Source organism: Bombina bombina, chromosome 1 (genome assembly GCF_027579735.1).
Source record: "Bombina bombina isolate aBomBom1 chromosome 1, aBomBom1.pri, whole genome shotgun sequence".
Classification (NCBI taxonomy): Eukaryota; Metazoa; Chordata; class Amphibia; order Anura; family Bombinatoridae; genus Bombina; species Bombina bombina.
The window spans coordinates 635190644-635210773 of record NC_069499.1 but is presented as its reverse complement, the minus strand read 5'-3'; the positions used below and the strand labels follow the sequence as shown (position 1 = coordinate 635210773).

General features: G+C 39.2%; 1 protein-coding gene across 2 annotated transcripts in view; it reads right to left on the bottom strand.

The window, feature by feature from the left end:
* Window positions 1-20130, bottom strand: part of LOC128645801 (ras-related protein Rab-6B) — a 118632-nt gene that overhangs the window by 32794 nt on the left and 65708 nt on the right. Inside the window, exons 3-5 of one of the 2 annotated variants that reach the window (XM_053699049.1) lie at window positions 11635-11688; window positions 3465-3573; window positions 3061-3172 (exon numbers count right to left, since the gene is read on the bottom strand). In XM_053699049.1, the coding sequence (XP_053555024.1) occupies window positions 3061-3172; window positions 3465-3573; window positions 11635-11688 (275 nt within the window). The remainder of the gene's footprint in view (window positions 1-3060; window positions 3173-3464; window positions 3574-11634; window positions 11689-20130) is intronic. The other variant, XM_053699050.1, reaches the window with a different exon arrangement.

Genomic DNA, 20130 nt, shown 5'->3' with positions numbered 1-20130 from the left:
AATGTAAAGCTGATAACTCAGAGACTCTCCGAGCCGAAGAAATAGCCATTAAAAATAACACTTTCCAAGATAACAACTTTATATCAATGGAATGAAGGGGTTCAAACGGAACTCCTTGTAGAACGTTAAGAACAAGGTTTAAACTCCATGGCGGAGCAACAGTTTTAAACACAGGCTTGATTCTAGCTAAAGCCTGACAAAAGGCCTGGACGTCTGGATTTTCTGACAGACGCCTGTGCAACAAGATGGACAGAGCTGAGATCTGTCCCTTTAATGAACTAGCCGATAAACCCTTTTCTAAACCTTCTTGTAGAAAAGACAATATCCTAGGAATCCTAACCTTACTCCAGGAGTAACCTTTGGATTCGCACCAGTATAGGTATTTACGCCATATCTTATGGTAAATCCTTCTGGTAACAGGCTTCCTAGCCTGTATCAGGGTATCAATAACCGACTCAGAAAAACCACGTTTTGATAAAATCAAGCGTTCAATTTCCAAGCAGTCAGCTTCAGAGAAGTTAGATTTTGATGTTTGAATGGACCCTGTATCAGAAGGTCCTGTCTTAGAGGTAGAGACCAAGGCGGACAGGATGACATGTCCACTAGATCTGCATACCAAGTCCTGCGTGGCCACGCAGGCGCTATTAGAATCACTGATGCTCTCTCCTGTTTGATTTTGGCAATCAATCGAGGAAGCAGCGGGAAGGGTGGAAACACATAAGCCATCCCGAAGTTCCAAGGTGCTGTCAAAGCATCTATCAGAACCGCTCCCGGATCCCTGGATCTGGACCCGTAGCGAGGAAGTTTGGCGTTCTGGCGAGACGCCATGAGATCTATCTCTGGTTTGCCCCAACGTCGAAGTATTTGGGCAAAGACCTCCGGATGAAGTTCCCACTCCCCCGGATGAAAAGTCTGGCGACTCAAGAAATCCGCCTCCCAGTTCTCCACTCCCGGGATGTGGATTGCTGACAGGTGGCAAGAGTGAGACTCTGCCCAGCGAATTATCTTTGATACTTCCATCATTGCTAGGGAGCTTCTTGTCCCTCCTTGATGGTTGATGTAAGCTACAGTCGTGATGTTGTCCGACTGAAACCTGATGAACCCCCGAGTTTTTAACTGGGGCCAAGCCAGAAGGGCATTGAGAACTGCTCTCAATTCCAGAATGTTTATTGGTAGGAGACTTTCCTCCTGATTCCATTGTCCCTGAGCCTTCAGAGAATTCCAGACAGCGCCCCAACCTAGTAGGCTGGCGTCTGTTGTTACAATTGTCCAGTCCGGCCTGCTGAATGGCATCCCCCTGGACAGATGTGGCCGAGAAAGCCACCATAGAAGAGAGTTTCTGGTCTCTTGATCCAGATTCAGAGTAGGGGACAAGTCTGAGTAATCCCCATTCCACTGACTCAGCATGCACAATTGCAGCGGTCTGAGATGTAGACGTGCAAAGGGTACTATGTCCATTGCTGCTACCATTAAGCCGATCACCTCCATGCATTGAGCTACTGACGGGAGTTGAATGGAATGAAGGACACGGCATGCATTTAGAAGCTTTGTTAATCTGTCTTCTGTCAGATAAATCTTCATTTCTACAGAATCTATAAGAGTCCCCAAGAATGGAACTCTTGTGAGAGGAAAGAGAGAACTCTTCTTTTCGTTCACTTTCCATCCATGCGACCTTAGAAATGCCAGAACTAACTCTGTATGAGACTTGGCAGTTTGAAAGCTTGAAGCTTGTATCAGAATGTCGTCTAGGTACGGAGCTACCGAAATTCCTCGCGGTCTTAGTACCGCCAGAAGGGCACCCAGAACCTTTGTGAAGATTCTTGGAGCCGTAGCCAATCCGAATGGAAGAGCTACAAACTGGTAATGCCTGTCTAAGAAGGCAAACCTTAGATACCGGTAATGATCTTTGTGAATCGGTATGTGAAGGTAAGCATCCTTTAAATCCACTGTGGTCATGTACTGACCCTTTTGGATCATGGGTAAGATTGTCCGAATAGTTTCCATTTTGAACGATGGAACTCTTAGGAATTTGTTTAGGATCTTTAAATCCAAGATTGGCCTGAAAGTTCCCTCTTTTTTGGGAACCACAAACAGGTTTGAGTAAAACCCTTGTCCTTGTTCCGACCGCGGAACCGGATGGATCACTCCCATTAATAACAGATCTTGTACACAGCGTAGAAACGCTTCTTTCTTTATCTGGTTTGTTGACAACCTTGACAGATGAAATCTCCCTCTTGGGGGAGAGAATTTGAAGTCTAGAAGGTATCCCTGAGATATGATCTCTAGCGCCCAGGGATCCTGAACATCTCTTGCCCAAGCCTGGGCGAAGAGAGAGAGTCTGCCCCCCACTAGATCCGGTCCCGGATCGGGGGCCCTCGATTCATGCTGTCTTAGGGGCAGCAGCAGGTTTCCTGGCCTGCTTGCCCTTGTTCCAGGACTGGTTAGGTTTCCAGCCTTGTCTGTAACGAGCAACGGCTCCTTCCTGTTTTGGAGCAGTGGAAGTTGGTGCTGCTCCTGCTTTGAAATTCCGAAAGGGACGAAAATTAGACTGTCTAGCCTTAGCTTTGGCTTTGTCTTGAGGCAGGGCGTGGCCCTTACCTCCTGTAATGTCAGCGATAATTTCTTTCAAACCGGGCCCAAATAAAGTTTGCCCTTTGAAAGGTATATTAAGTAATTTGGACTTAGAAGTTACATCAGCTGACCAGGATTTTAGCCACAGCGCCCTACGTGCCTGAATGGCGAATCCTGAGTACTTAGCCGTAAGTTTTCACCATAGTCCTCTCACACATCCTATCTAGTCGTTGGGTGCAAGAGAATGACTGGGAGTGACGTAGAGGGGAGGAGCTATATGCAGCTCTGCTGGGTGAATCCTCTTGCATTTCCTGTTGGGGAGGAGTTATATCCCAGAAGTAATGATGACCCGTGGACTGATCACACATAACAGAAGAAATATTACATTTCAGCTTCTGTGGTGTGCTGCTTGATACCAGCAGATATTTACTTCTTTAGTGAGAGAGCTAAAGATAGTTAACCATGTTAGATTGCTGCTCTTGCTGGTACCTCTTATCTGCCAGATCTGTTTTGTTCCCCACAAGCATAATAATGACATCACTTCCTCTTTCTGTCCGAACATCATCTATCCACTTGGATGTTTGCTGGAAGGAGTTCAGATCTGTGTGCAAAGGATAGGGACATTTTGAGATGGAAGGAAATAAGTCGGTGTATGCCCTCACCATTACCTATTAATTTAATAAATACATAATAAATAATCCTGCAGGGACATTTAAATTCTGAAAGGATTTTGAACTATTAAATATCTAAGAAAAAACTATAGTATATAGACTTATCTAGGCCCATCAAATGTGCTACTAAATAGCCTAGATAACAAAAGCACAAGCCTGTTTTACTTTAGAAAAAGAAGTCGCCAAACAGAGAAGTTGGGGAAGGCTCTGTATGTTACTCACTTGTAATATCATACACCACAACAGCGATAGTGGAATCACGGATATAGCTGGGAATTAGACTGCGGAAGCGTTCCTGTCCGGCGGTGTCCCAGAGCTGCAGCCGTACCTGCTGGTACCAGTTCAGGGGCAGCACGAGAGAGCGGATTTAAAAGTAGAAAGAACAAAACATAAAAGATGAGAAAAAGAAACACTCCCCAACAAAGGGAATTGCCCACACCTTAGTAAGTATATGTTTTTGAAATGTAGTGCCTTAATATGGATCTGTACTGTACTTTAACCATTAAGGGACATTTTCTAGCTAATCTGATGCAGTTCAGTGATGGATGTTAAATATACTCAAATACACTAACTAGTAATGCGCTAGGCTTAATGAAATCAAACCCCTTAAAAAACACAATCCTCTATATTGTGTAACTATGCAAGCGAAAAAACTGAGAATTTGCATATCTAATTTGCATATCTTACCCACAATTCTCTTGTGCATTGGAAACATTGTATATTAAGAATTTCTGGGGAAAAGCAAGCGGGGATACTTGCCTAGATGTACTAATTTCCTATGCAAATATTTACATTGATTTAATTTTGAGACATGGAGGATTTTAATTTCAGTTTTTTATCTCCCCCCATAATTTTAATGAATTTATATATATATATATATATATATATATATATATATATATATATATATATATATATATATATATATATATATATATATATATTATATATACACATACACACACATACATATATAAATACACGTACATATATATACATACACACAGTATCTCACAAAAGTGAGTACAACCCTCACATTTTTGTAAATATTTTATTATATCTTTTCATGTGACAACACTGAAGAAATAACACTTTGCTGCAATGTAAAGTAGTGAGTGTACAGCCTGAATAATGGTGTAAATGTGCTGTCCCCTCAAAATAACTCAACACACAGCCATTAACCCCTTGAGTGCTAATGACGGCTCTGAACCGTCGCAGAGTTTCCCACTCAGAGCCGTCGCTAGCACTCTCCCAACCTTGAGGGAGATCTGGGGGCTCCTACCCGCTCCTACCCCGGCGATCGGGCCTGCATAGTGACAGGCATCGCCGGGCTTTCACGTTTTGCGCAGTGACGTCACACGCAATGACGTCACAGCGCAACTTTATTACAAATTTACAATACAAAGTATAGGGTTAAGGGGGCATGCTGCTTAGACGTCTGTATCTCAGGCATCTAAGCAGCTACAGACCCCCAAGACCCACAGTTGGAAAGGTAATTGCCTAACCTTTCCAACGGGGATCTGAAAAAAAAAAAAAAAAAAAAAAAAAAATTTACAAATAAAATGTTAAAAAAATAAATTTAAAAAAACCTTAAATCACCTTAGCACCCAGGTGGGAAAGTGCTTAGCACTCAAAGGGTTAATGTCTAAACCGTTGGCAACACAAGTGAGTACACCCCTAAGTGGAAATGTTTAAATTGGGCCCAAAGTGTCAATATTTTGCGTGGCCACCATTATTTTCCAGCACTGCCTTAACCCTCTTGGGCATGGAGTTCACCAGAGCTTCACAGATTGCCACTGGAGTCCTCTTCCACTCCTCCATGACAACGTCACGGAGCTGGTGGATGTTAGAGACCTTCCTCTTCCCCACCTTCCATTTGAGGATGCCCCACAGATGCTCAATAGGGTTATGCGTCTTGGAGGTGTGTTTTGGGTTGTTATGCTGGAATATTGCCCTGCGGCCCAGTCTCTGAAGGGAGGAGATCATGCTCTGCTTCAGTATGTCACAGTACATGTTGGCATTCATGGTTCCCTTAATGAACTGTTGCTCCCCAGTGCCGGCAGCACTTATGCAGGCCCAGACAATGACACTCCCACCACCATGCTTGACTGTAGGCAAGACACACTTGTCTTTGTACTCCTCACCTGGTTGCTGCGACACGCTTGACACCATCTGAACCAAATAAGTTTATCTTGGTCTCATCGGACCACAGGACATGGTTACAGTAATCCATGTCCTTAGGAAAACAAACAGTAAACGCAGCCGGCCGGTCACCCGATAAACCGGAAGTCAGTCTAGATACCAAACCGCAAAGCAAAGCGGTATGGAAAGGAGTCCCAAACAAACAGAGCAACTACATGCACGGAGAGCCGTAGCCGGAGAGCAAGGGATCAGATTGCCAAAGGTAAGAAAATAGAAAAAAAATCAGCAGGCTCTCAATCCAGAACTTATGATAAAACTGAAAATTTATTAGACGTTAAAAAGGTACACATCCGACATGACAGTAAAAACAGAGCAGGTAATCCATGTCCTTAGTCTGCTTGTCTTCAGCAAACTGTTTGCCGCCTTCTTGTGCATCATCTTTCAAAGAGGCTTCCTTCTGGGATGACAGCCACGCAGACCAATTTGATGCAGTGTGCGGCGTATGGTCTGAGCACTGACAGGTTGACCCCCCCCGCCCCTTCAATCTCTGAAGCAATGCTGGCAGCACTTACATGTCTATTTCCCAAAGACAATTTCTGGATATGACGCTTTGCACGTGCACTCAACTTCTTTGGTCGACCATGGCGAGGCCTGTTCTGAGTGGGACCTGTCCTGTGACACCGCTGTATGGTCTTGCCCATCGTGCTGCAGCTCAGTTTTAGGGTCTTGGCAATCTTCTTAGAGCCTAGGCCATCTTTATGTAGAGCAATGATTCTTTTTTTCAGATCCTCAGAGTTCTTTGCCATGAGGTGCCATGTTGAACTTCCAGTGACCAGTATAAGAGAGTGTGAGAGCTATAACACCAAATTTAACACACCTGCTCACCATTCACACCTGAGATCTTATAACACTAACGAGTCACATGAAAATGGCTAATTGGGCCCAATTTGGACATTTCCACTTAGGGGTGTACTCACTTTTGTTGCCAACGGTTTAGACATTAATGGCTGTGTGTTGAGTTATTTTGAGGGGACAGCAAATGTGCACTGCTATACAGGCTGTTCACTCACTACTTTACTTTGTAGCAAAGTGTAATTTCTTCAGTGTTGTCACATGAAAAGATATAATAAAATATTTACAAAAATGTGAGGGAGGGGTGTACTCACTTTTGCGAGATACTATATATATATATATATATATATATATATATATATATATATGTGTATATATATATATATATATATATATATATATATATATATATATATATACATACATATATACACATACACATACACACACATACACACCCGTATATGTATACCCAGACTCAGAAAACATCCAGAGGAATACAAAGCAGGCAAACACAGGGTCATCAACAATCAGCCTTAATTGCCCAATGCAAAAAAATATCTTGTACTTTGGGAAAGTTTTGCTTTGAAATTCCCACTCTGTTTGACCTTCATTTGATAAAAGCTTTAGCTTGAGCTGAAATGTTATGCCTTAAGGCCGGTTTTGTGTAAACTTGCATTGGGCATTAAAGGCTAATTGTTGATGATCCTGTCTTTGTCTGCTTTGTATCCTTTGCAGAGTCTGGGTATACATATACTTGTTGGATTAAACTATTAGCAGTGCACCAGGAGGTTGTATTCACCACTCCCACTCACCCTGTCTTTTATTCAGTTAATTTATTTCCCAGGTTATGATGTCAATCACTACCCACCGCTGAATCTTGTAAGGGCACACCTATCACTGGGCATTCATTCTCTTAAACCCTCTTTTTCTCCTACTATCACTCCATTAAACAGAAGTAGTGCCTTTGTTTTATTGATTTACCTATGAGAACTATATATTTTTCCTTTTGGCATGAAAAGAGCCTTAAACTAGATATTTATTCACAGAATTAAAAAATGATATAATACATATAGATTATAGAGAAAGAGACAGATTAGAGAGACACACTGTGACACACACACATAGAGATTAGAGAGAGAGAGAGAGAGAGATAATAAAATTACTATTTCACATCCCTATTAAAAGTTAATTGATGGGGCATCCGTGACAAGTATTTATACATTTTTGTATTTCATTTACATTTTTAGCTTTCTTATGATTACTTGTTATGATTGTACACACTAGATGTGAGTATGGTACAGAGGCTACTATAAATTCATTGAAGCAACCAGTTTGGATCAGGCCATGTAAAAAAGTGTAGCATAAAATGCATGTCGTCTGAGTGTGACGTCAGACACTGATCTATAAGTGCACAGTGGAAGCCAGTACAGCCTTGTGACTTATAGGAATGGAGTCTACCTGCTAACCGAAAGGAGGACGATCACATTGGCTGTTAAGCCCGCTCTTGGGTGACACTGTTCTATTACTTACAGTTGGAAGCGAGGGAGCTAAGGAGTGGCGGGAGCCACAATATAAAACAATGCAAGGAGTGTATCCCTTGAGTGCTGTATGTACAATCTTACAGCTTTGTATTCACTGCAGTCTTGGATTGTTAAATCTGAATGCTTAACCTTGCTTAGGGAGTGAACTGTACTATATTTACATATATGGCATGACTCCGGTACATATGGAGATTGCCAACGTAGGATTTTACAAAGTTGATATGGCTAATGGATGTCATGTAGCTGGAAAAAAACAACAACATAATACGTACGTTTTGCCGTTTCTCTCGTTCAGAGAGAGATTGCCTGGTATTTCGGGGCTAGACTGCACTGTTAAAGGGACAGTCAAACAGAAATTACTATTACTTATTTAGATTAGTTAATTATCTTTTCATCAAACTCTAGCCCAATTTTTATCTAAATAAACTTTGGCAGAAAATACACTTACTAGATCTCATCTAGCTGTTTTGAAATGGCCACCTGACTCCTCCTTCTCTGACGTCTCCCAAAAGCTTGAACTGCAGCACTAGTTCAGGATCCTCTCGAGTCTCGTTCCTGCGCACTCCTTTCATTCAGTTCAGTGAGACACCCTCCTCACACTATCTCCTCTCACTTCCTTTTAGTTCTGTCTGCACAAACACACCCACACGCTTACGAGCAGCAGAAGTATGATGGAGAGGCAGGCAATGGTTGTCTTTATATAATTTTTACTAAAATATACGCTCAAACCAAAAGTAAAGACATGAATGGACAAAAATCGTTACTGTATGAACTATTGAAAATTGACATTTGCATTGTAACGCAACGTAACAGTGACACCCTCTCCGGTTATTAGTTTGTTAGCAGAGCTACTGTATTCATATTACAGTATCACCTCAGTCACTTGTCATTTGTAAACAGAACATGTTGCTCAGTGCATTGTTATAGTGGTGCGCAGCCTGCGACTCTGGTTTGTCCTTGCCAGATGCCGGTAAGTACACAGAGTTGTCACTGAAATACTGAGGTATAATACATAGGGTGTTCAAACTTATTGTGTATTATTTGCATAATGCGGCTGGTAAGGAACCCCTTATTTATTAATATGATAAATTTATATGAATCATGCTTGCTGCAGGGCTATCTTTAGGAGACAGGTTACCGTAAGTGCCAAGCTAAAAGACAAAACTGTTTTTTTCCCCCTCAGATAATCTCCTTTTTCCGTACCAACTGATTATATAGATGTCTTGGCACTTACGGTAACCTGTCTCCTAAAGATAGCCCTGCAGCAAGCATGATTCATATTAATTTAACATATTAATAAATAAGGGGTTCCTTACCAGCCACATTTTTGTCTGTCAAACAGTATTTCTCTAATAGTGGAAGTTAGGGTGATGCCCCTTGTTTTTTACAGCTACATCTACAGCTAGCAGTCTTAGCGATCTGTTTAGCTAGCAGCCTTGGTTGTTCACAGAGCGTGTGGATTCCCTTCCGTTGCCTCCGCCCCGTTTACCCTTGTTACTCCTTGTAGAAGCGGCTTTTAAAATCCTTCACTCGACCTGTGAGGCGACCTTTTTAAGCTTATGGAATATTTAGAATTATGGCAATTTTGTTTAACCCTGTTAAATTAATATGAATCATGCTTGCTGCAGGGCTTGCTGAAGGATTTTAAAAGCTGTTTCTACGAGGAGTAACAAGGGTAAACGGGGCGGAGGCAACGGAAGGGAATCCACACGCTCTGTGAACAACCAAGGCTGCTAGCTAAACAGATCGCTAAGGCTGCTAGCTGTATATGTAGCTGTAAAAAAACAAGGGGCATCACTCTAACTTCCACTATTAGAGAAATACTGTTTGACAGACAAAAATGCGGCTGGTAAGGAACCCCTTATTTATTAATAAGTTAAATTAATATGAATCATGCTTGCTGCAGGGCTATCTTTAGGAAACAGGTTACCGTAAGTGCCAAGACATCTATATAATCAGTTGGTACGGAAAAAGGAGATTATCTGAGGGGGAAAAAAACTGTTTTGTCTTTTAGCTTGGCACTTGTCTCCTAAAGATAGCCCTGCAGAAAGCATGATTCATATTAATTTATCATATTAATAAATAAGGGGTTCCTTACCAGCGCATTATGCAAATAATACACAATAAGTGCGAACACCCTATGTATTATACCTCAGTATTTCAGTTACAGTTCTGTGTACTTACCGGCATCTGGCAAGGACAAACCAGAGTCGCAGGCTGCGCACCACTATAACAACGCTGAGCAACATGTTCTGTTTACAAATGACAAGTGACTGAGGTGATACTGTAATATGAATACAGTAGCTCTGCTAACAAACTAATAACCGGAGAGGGTGTCACCGTTACGTTGCGTTTCAATGCAAATGTCACAGCATATTTTCAATAGTTCACATACAGTAACGATTTTTGTCCATTCATGTCTTTACTTTTGGTTTGAGCGTATATTTTAGTAAAAATTATATAAAGACAACCATTGCCTGCCTCTCCATCATACTTCTGCTGCTCGTAAGCGTGTGGGTGTGTTTGTGCAGACAGAACTGAAAGGAAGTGAGAGGAAATAGTGTGAGGGGGTGTCTCACTGAACTGAATGAAAGGAGCGCGCAGGCACGAGACTCGAGAGGATCCTGAACAAGTGCTGCAGTTCAAGCTTTTGGGAGACGTAAGAGAAGGAGGAGTCAGGTGGCCATTTCAAAACAGCTAGATGAGATCTAGTAAGTGTATTTTCTGCCAAAGTTTATTTAGATGAAAATTGGGCTAGAGTTTGATGTAAAGATAATTAATTAACTAATCTAAATAAGTAATAGTAATTTTTGTGTTGACTGTCCCTTTAAGTCAGGATCAGACTGATATGCTACAGTAAAGTTCTTCTCTGTGAAAGGCACATGTTGAGCAAAAATAGGCTGCTTCTTGGGTGGTAAATAGCCATAGAACAATCTATTATGCTATTGTTCGTTCCCAGGTCTTTTTATTAATACGTATACAGCCTGCTAAAAACTGGTGACCATAATAAGAGCAATATAAATGTGCACTCCTGTATTTTAGAACAGTTATCACACCGTTTGTTTTGCAGATTTTCTAAATGCTATATTTTTCTCCACTTTCACTTTTCCTCTCCAATTTCTCTCTTCCCCAGTTTATCCTCTCAGAAGTAGCAGTCTAAGCACTAATGGCGTCCCTATATACCTAGAGGAATAACATAACCTTGCCCTTTCATGGATATATAATATCCCTTTAGATAATATTTGTAAACATTCACTCGCCACTGTTAAATTTCCACTCACCAATGGCTAGTGGAAATTTTGAGCCCTGAATATATCTATGTATCCATATATGATAGCGAGTTAGAAGAGATCCTAAAAAACTAAATCTCTTTAACCTTAACTTTCTATACAGAATAGGAACCCATTAGTAGTTTATTACTACTAAGAAATGAGTTATAATTCACACCGAGTAGATAAAATATGTGATGTTACACAACCTGCTAGTACACTCCAGGGTTCCAAAACTGTACTTTAATGATGATCTGAGATTAAATGGTTATCAGTGAAAATTACAGATTTCTAGCAAACAATTAAATTGCACTAAAAGGCTACACATATTTATAGAGTGGATTTAAAATTGAACATATTATATAAAAGCCATGCATTCACTATGTAAAAATAAGGTTTAAAGGTTTTCAGTATTTTTATGCACTGCCACACACTAGATTTTTAAGTCTGATTATTTTCAACAGAAATTCTATAATGTGCCAACCACTGCTAAAAAAGAAGCATTCAGCATCAAACTGTGGCATATACACTAGTTATATGATGGCAAGTTATTGTGCCAAATGTGAAGAGTGCTCATTTACTCACTGTGCGATCCTCCAGGTACATGGTCTTGGAGAGGAAATCTATACCAATCGTGGCCTGTAGAGGAAACAGAGAAGCTCAGAAAACTCAGTTGGGTCAAAAACTAGAGTGCAAAAACAAAAATGTATTCTTACCCGATACATTTCTTACTTTCTTGGTGCTGAGAATCCCTGATTCCTTGCTGCTGGGAATTCATTACCTGGCCACCAGGAGGAGGCAAATACATACACAAGAGCTTTAATATCTCTCCCACTTCCCAGTACCTCCCAGTCTTTTATATAGCCAAGAACAGTAGAACAGAAGTAAGATAGACAGTAGGGTAAAGAGGTATAACTAGAACTGCTGCAAACTAGTACAAACCAAAAATGGGCAGGTTCGTGGACTCTCACGATAAAGAAAGGAATTTATCAGGTAAGAATAAAATTATGATGAGAGTCCATAAAAAAAAAGGAAAAACAAGCAGGCAGGCACCTATTTACCAGTAACTACCGCCTTAAGAACCTTTCTGCCAAAAGCTGCCTCAGCCGAAGCAAATACATTAACATGATAACAATTAGTAAAAGTATGCAAAGACGACCAAGTTGCAGCCTTGCAAATTTGGTCTACTGAAGCGTAATTTTTGAAGGCCCAAGAAGTAGACACTGAACGAGTTGAATTAGCTGTAATCCACCCTCCTCTAAGTAATCCCTATGGATCCGATTTTTTAACCATGAAGCTAAAAGTAAGTGTCCTTAAAGTGACCTGAGAACACAACAAATAAGCTAGAGGATTGGTGAAAGTCCGTGGTAGCTTGCAAATAGAACAGGTCAATGCCCTGACCACATCCAAATTGTGCAACAATCTCTCATTGGAAATTTTTGGGTTAGGACATAAAGAGGGAACCACAATTTCCTGATTAAATGAAACCCAGAATGAAACCTAAAAAAATTATTTGTGATTCAGACAGATCATACCATTTAAAAAATGTTTCCAATTTACTTCTATTATAAAATTTACTTAGTTCCCATGATACTCTGTATTGAAGAGATAGCGAGATAGGCATCTGGAGCACAAAATGGCAGGAAGTAGTACTGCTATATAGTGCTCTAGAATGGGCTGGGTCCTAAGTATACATCCCTGATTTTCAACAAAAAATACCAAGAGCATGAAGTAAAAATAGAAGTAAATTAGAAAGTTGTTAAAAAAAACATGATCATTCAGAATCATGAAATAAAAAGTTTGGGTTTCATATCCATTTAATATTTTCAGATGAAACCACCTTAGGTAAGAAGCTGAACAAAGTACATATAACTGCCTTGTCCTAATGGAACACTAGATACGGGACATTACAGGAAAGAGCTGACAACTCAGATACCCTCCTGGCCACAGAAATAGCGAACAGAAACAAAACCTTCCAAGACAACAGTTGAAGGTCCATGGCGTGCATCGGTTCAAATGGAGGAGATTGTAAAACTCTTAAGACCAATTTAAGATTCCATGGGGGAGTAATTGGTTTGATAACAAGTCTGAGTCTAACCAGAGCAAAAGCTTGAATATCTGGAAGTCGAGCCAGTTTCCTATGTAATAGGACTGAAAGTGCACAAATATGACCTTCAAAGTGCTTGCCGACAATCGCATGTCTAATTCATCTTGGAAAATTGCAAAATTTGGGGAGTCCTAAAGGAATCCCACATATAGACATATTCCAGACACGAAGAAAGATCGGCTTTCCAAACCTTATGATAAATCTTGCTAGTAAGTGGCTTACAAGCTTGAATTAAGGTATCTACCATTGAGGCAGAAAAAGCCCTTTGAATTCTTGGAAGTTCAACAATTGCTTCTTTCCCAAACTGAGAGATTGAATATTTTGATAAAAGAAAGGACTTTGAGACAACAGATCTGGATGCTGTGGAAGACACCACAGAGAAGCGCTAGAAATCAAAACCAGATTGGCATACCAAGTCCTGCAGAGCCAAGCAGGAGCTATTAGAATTGCTCAAGTACAATCCTGTTTGATCCGAGCAATCACCCTTCAGCAGAAGCGCATTTGGAGGAAACAGATAAACTAGATAAAGAGCCAAGGACCTGCTAGAGCATCTATCAATTGCGCTTGAGGGTTTCTCGACCTCGACCCCTATCTGTGAGAACCCAGCAATGAACCAACTAACCGAAAATCTCCTGATTGAGAGACCATTTCCTGAGTGTAAAGTCTGAGGACTCAAATAATCTGCTTCCTTCTTCTGGTGATGTTCTTTGTGAACAGGAATATGCAGGTAGGCATCCTTTAAGTCAATGGTTGTCATAAAATGACCTTGCAGGACTAAGGGAAGAATAGATTTGATTGTTTCCATCTTGAATGAGGGAACTCTCAAAAACTTGTTTAAATTTTTAAGATCCAGAATGGGTCTGAATGTTACCCCGATTTTTGGAACAATAAACAGAATGGAATAGAGTCCCTTCCCTTGTTCTGACAGAGGAACAGGGAGGCATTCACTCCCATATCCTCTAGATCCTGAACACATTGAAGGAATGCTGATCTATTTTCTGGTCTCTGAAACCTGAGACAAAAAGAAACCTCCCTCGACGAGGCAGTGATCGAGAAAACATATTCTGTAACCTTGAGAGATAATCTCAATGTCCATTACCCAGGAGTCCTGAACAGAGTGAAACCAGGCCTTCTAAAAAAGTAATTGAACTGCATACCAAAACGAGTCTGGATCGGGGGCTGCACCTTAATGCAGATTTTGCATTGGAAGGGGACCTTTTAGTCTGCCGATTGGGCATCCAGATAGACTTTGTGGAATCTGACTTCTGGGAAGATGACTTTTGGTTTCTGGACTGACCAAAGACATTAAAACTATTATTGGATCTAGCCTTCGATCTAGATTTTTTATCCTGGGGTAAAAAAGTTATCTTGCCGCATTTAACAGTGGAAATAATAGAGTCCAAACAAGATCTGTCCTTGAAAAGATAAGGAAAAAAGTCTGGTCTTTGAAACCATGACTACAGACCACGATTTCAACCATAGAGTCCTTCCAGTAAGAAATACCAGAGCCATATTCTTAGCATTAATGTGAATAATTTAAATTACTGCGTCACAAATGAATGAGTTTGCAAACCTTAAGAACTGAATACATTCTTGAATATCCTCTAAGAAAACTTCATCCGACACCAACTCAAATGAAAGAATTGCACCAGAGAGATGTTGCACCCGCAACACAAGCGATACCCATAGCTGGTTGGAATAATAGACCCCTTAAAGGTAGGCTTTCCTAAGAAACGTTCCAGCTTCCTATCCATAGGATTTCTGAAGAAAGTGATATCATCTAGAGGGATTGTGGTTCTTTTAGCCGATGTAGAGATTGCTCCATCCACTTTTGGAATGTTTTCAGAGTTCCAAATTAGTAGTTGGAACCAGAAACAACTTTTGAAATTTAAAAGAAGGAATAAATGGAACTCCAGGCTTGTCCTATTCCTTGGAAAATGTCTGAGGCTGCTACTGGAACTGGAAAAACTTCAATAGACTTAGATTTTGGTTTGAAAATAAGAACAAGATATTTTATCCTCAACAGGTTTAGAAAGCTGGACCCCTAAAGCCTGTAAAACCTCCCTAAGCAGATATGTAGGGATGTTCAACTTCCTGATCCGAATTTGAGGACAAGTCTTCAGAAAACAGTTCACCCTCAGAAGGGGAAGGAGAGAGGTCAGAGTAAGGTACAGTACCTGGACTGGCTTGACAGAGCAGAAATAGAAAGTAAATCACCCCTAGTAGAAGAAATATAGGACATACATTTATGCTTACTTGATGGCAGTATAGCACCCAGAACCTCAGAAATAGTGGAATTTAAGTAATCATTAAATCCTGTAGTAAAATCAGTAGCGCCACCCTAAGTAATATTCACTGATTAGGGCAGACTGAATTTACATTAGAAGACAACATTTAAAACTGTAATACAGAATTGAAGCAAGTACTGCAAAGTTTAGCTGGAGGACAGACAGTAACCAATTTGGAAAGCATACAATTTGATAGATGAAAAAAGAAAATCTGTATATCTACCCTCTAATGGGTCTAACCAGAAGGGACAGGTCCAGTCTGCTCTATAACCGATATAGTGAATTAAACAGAAACACAGAGATAATAGCAGGCATTGACAAACGACAGCACAAGAATCACTTTATAGGGATAAAGTGAAAAGCAGTAAAGTAGGAACAAGTAAACCACATATATATATATATATATATATATATATATATATATATATATATATATATATATATATATATATATATATATATATATATATATATATATATATATATATAAAAAAGATATATTCCACTCCATTCACTCCAGAATAGACACTGCACTCACCGGATTTTCATAGTAAAACGTCACTTTTATTAAGAAAGCATTAAAAAGGCATATTCCCCAAACGTTTCGGTACCAACCGGATACCTTGTTCACTGGGACACCAAGTGTGAAAAAGCGTATACATATACATATATGTGTGTGCATATAAATATTTATTAAAATATGTGTGTATATGTATATATGTGTGTATATGTATATATGTGTGTATATGTATGTGTGTAATTTTGTATATATATATATATATATATATATATATATATATATATATATATATATATAGATAGATAGATAGATAGATAGATAGAGATAGATAGATAGGAGAGAAATATGCTGAATGCAGGATAAAATATAGTAGATAGAAGACATCACTCTGGACTTACAATATAATGCAACAAGTGCCTTTTATTTAAGTGACGTTTCTGGGGATACACCCCTTCATCAGACCAACCCTGGTTGATCTGATGAAGGGGTGTATTCCCCGAAAAATCACTTAAATAAATGGCACTTGTTGCATTATATTGTAAGTCCAGAGAGTGCTGTCTTCTATCTACTATATCTTATCCTGCATTCAGTATATATATATATATATATATAAAAAAGATATATTCCACTCCATTCACTCCAGAATAGACACTGCACTCACCGGATTTTCATAGTAAAACGTCACTTTTATTAAGAAAGCATTAAAAAGGCATATTCCCCAAACGTTTCGGTACCAACCGGATACCTTGTTCACTGGGACACCAAGTGTGAAAAAGCGTATACATATACATATATGTGTGTGCATATAAATATTTATTAAAATATGTGTGTATATGTATATATGTGTGTATATGTATGTGTGTAATTTTGTATATATATATATATATATATATATATATATATATATATATATATATATATAGATAGATAGATAGATAGATAGATAGATAGAGATAGATAGATAGGAGAGAAATATGCTGAATGCAGGATAAAATATAGTAGATAGAAGACATCACTCTGGACTTACAATATAATGCAACAAGTGCCTTTTATTTAAGTGACGTTTCTGGGGATACACCCCTTCATCAGACCAACCCTGGTTGATCTGATGAAGGGGTGTATTCCCCGAAAAATCACTTAAATAAATGGCACTTGTTGCATTATATTGTAAGTCCAGAGAGTGCTGTCTTCTATCTACTATATCTTATCCTGCATTCAGTATATATATATATATATATATATATATATATATATATATATATATATATATATATATGCTATAGGTAAATATATATATGCTATGGGTAAAGTCAGATATTGGGTATCGGGAAAAACAGACATTACCCAAGCAGCTGTGGATAAAGCCCGATGTAAGATCATAAATCTCCTCAGAGTGCATCCGCTTCGAGTCACTGCATCAAACATATATACGATGCACTGTAATTCCCCCATCTTAAGTATCTTTTTTTGCCCCCACTTGTAAACCTCATATCCCAGGGTTCACTTGTGGTGGATGCCACTTAGGCAGAGGTAAAAATAAAGAAATTGTGTTAATGGGAAAATTACAGTACATCGGGCTTTACCCACAGCCACTTGGGTAATGTCCATTTTACCCAGGTAATCCTAGGATTACCCGGATATCTTACTTTACCCATAACATATCTAGAAGGATAAGGAACAATAACTAAAATCACTGATAATTATATGAAAGCACTCAAATGGGATTGAAATTATATGTAAAGCTGCTATGTGTAATAATTACAATAACCCTGAACCCTCAAAAGATTATAGCCGTAAAGAAATAAAAAACTAAGGAAATTATTACACAGCGTGAATAATAAAAATTATAAGAATATATATCTCTGCCTCAAATCTAAAAAAATCTGTATAAAATATGATTCAATATAATACAAAACATAAAACTGAATTGGTCCAAAGAAATAAAAAACGAAGTAGAAAGTCCAAATAGTAAATACTGTATGTCTGTGTGCTTGAAGTGAATGCACAAACGATAGATAGAGGAGCACTCCCACACAATGGACACTTGTTAAAAAGGGGTTCTTACAAGTACATTTCACGTAATATAATATCTGTGTCTACAGCATTCACTAATACATTCCTGGAATATTATTACTATTCATTAAACATTATTAGCTCCTACTTCCAGATTAATGTGCATTTTAAACAGAATGGGCAAATTCTCATCTGAATAAATATATATATATATATGGCACAGGCTCTTTAGATGCGGTTCATTGTGTACACAGGTCCAGGCCAGCTATTCCCAAAAATTAATGACATCATAGTCTATATTAAATCCATCAGGGGCCCTGAGCCTGTGTATCCAAAAAACCTCCCTTTTTTGCAGGAGTTTATCCCTGTCAACTCTCCTCTCTTTACATCTCACAACCTCAATTAATTATTGTCCATCGTAGCGTATTTGCATTTTTGTTGTGTACTTCCTTAAAATGCTTTACCCTGTTTTATGCTTGAGAGGTGCTAACGTATCCTATACCTGATTCCACTACTCGTGAGCCCTACATATTGTTTCCCATATTGGGTACATGTCAGGAGATACACAACATAAATCAACCTACAGTTTAAACAGGAGAAGTGTTTAAATGCTTCCCCTGTAACCAAGCTCCTATACCCCTCCCCACTTGCAGATAATCACAAGCCACACATTGCATGTAGCTACATCTGTAAGCGCCCTTGACCTGCAGCCATGAAGAGAATGCAGGCAACAGGAAACAAACAAACCTCAAAAGACAATCAGTCTACACAAAATACCCTCACTCATATGAGGTAAGAGATGATCTTCTGAGGAGAGGGACTGCATTCCAATGCTGATCTCATTTGAAGACTTCATTGATGTCTAGAAACTCCTTGTGGTCAGGAACGAATTGCTATATCGCAGGAGACCTCATTTGTCTTTAACCTCAAAGTAATGAGGTATCATATAGCAAAAAGAGCAAAAAATCTCAAAGATAACCTGGTCTCGAGCCAATTTAAACCCACAGAAAAAGAAGGAAATTGGCTTAAGAAGCACATCCCTAATGGCAACTTTCCTTGTGGAAAGTGTGTGACATGTGATTTTATGAAAAGGACCAAGACATATTCTGGCAATAGTAAAAAATCTTTTCAGATTAATTACTTCTTCAATTGCAATACGGAGTGGGTTGTGTATCTCCTGGAATATTCTTGCCCGGCGTTTTACGTGGGCAAAACGAAAGGTATCTTCAAAGATCGTATAAAGGAACATAGGGACGATATATTAAAGGTAAAATACAATCTAGCAGCATTGCGAGACATTATCAAGCTGTACATAACAGCAACCCAGGTTGTCTACGCTTTACAGGTATAGACAAAGGTATTGTGCATGGAAGAGGGGGGGACAATGATAAATGTCTGCTCCAAAAAGAGTGTAAGTGGATATTTACTTTGAACACTCTTTCGCCAGTTGGTCTTAATGAAAAGTTGGATATGGCTAGTTTCATCTAAAAAAGCCCCTTTCTATTATAATATTCATGTATATTAGAGTATTTGGATGTTATGAATATGAATAGCTTTCTAACATCATTACTTGCTCCCTGAGTTTCTAATTTTAGTTTCAATTTTAATTAAAGACTACTTATTTCATTCTTTTGCTTATCTTTTGTTTTTCATTTTTTAATTTTTTTATTTTTTTTATTTGCAACTGTGAATGTCATTAACTAATTTGACTTATTATGTCTCATCAACTTTTTTGCTAGTTACTTCCTTCTTCTTTAGAATTAGTTAGGTTTGGTATGTATGTTACACATTGTTTAGCATCAAGATTAAGGTACATAATTGGTTAAAACTGGGAGGAGTCTTTGTGGATATATTCCCTCCCAGCAGGGCTAAGATCCATCCGCCCTGAGGAAGCCCCGCCTATCATTTGGCATTGTGGGTGAAACGATCAGGATCGTAGGCATTGGATCACAGACGCACATGTGACCAACCAGGAAGTAAGCACACAGTCCTACCACGCTGCAGTCTCAGCGTGCAGCATTCAACTGGCTCAGCAAACTGTTTCATGGGACTCAATTACAAGGCAGTATTTCAGCAGGCAACCGGTAACAAACAGCAGACCTCAATTGTGGACACCTCCAGAATCAGATAAGTGCATGCTTATGGTTTAACAC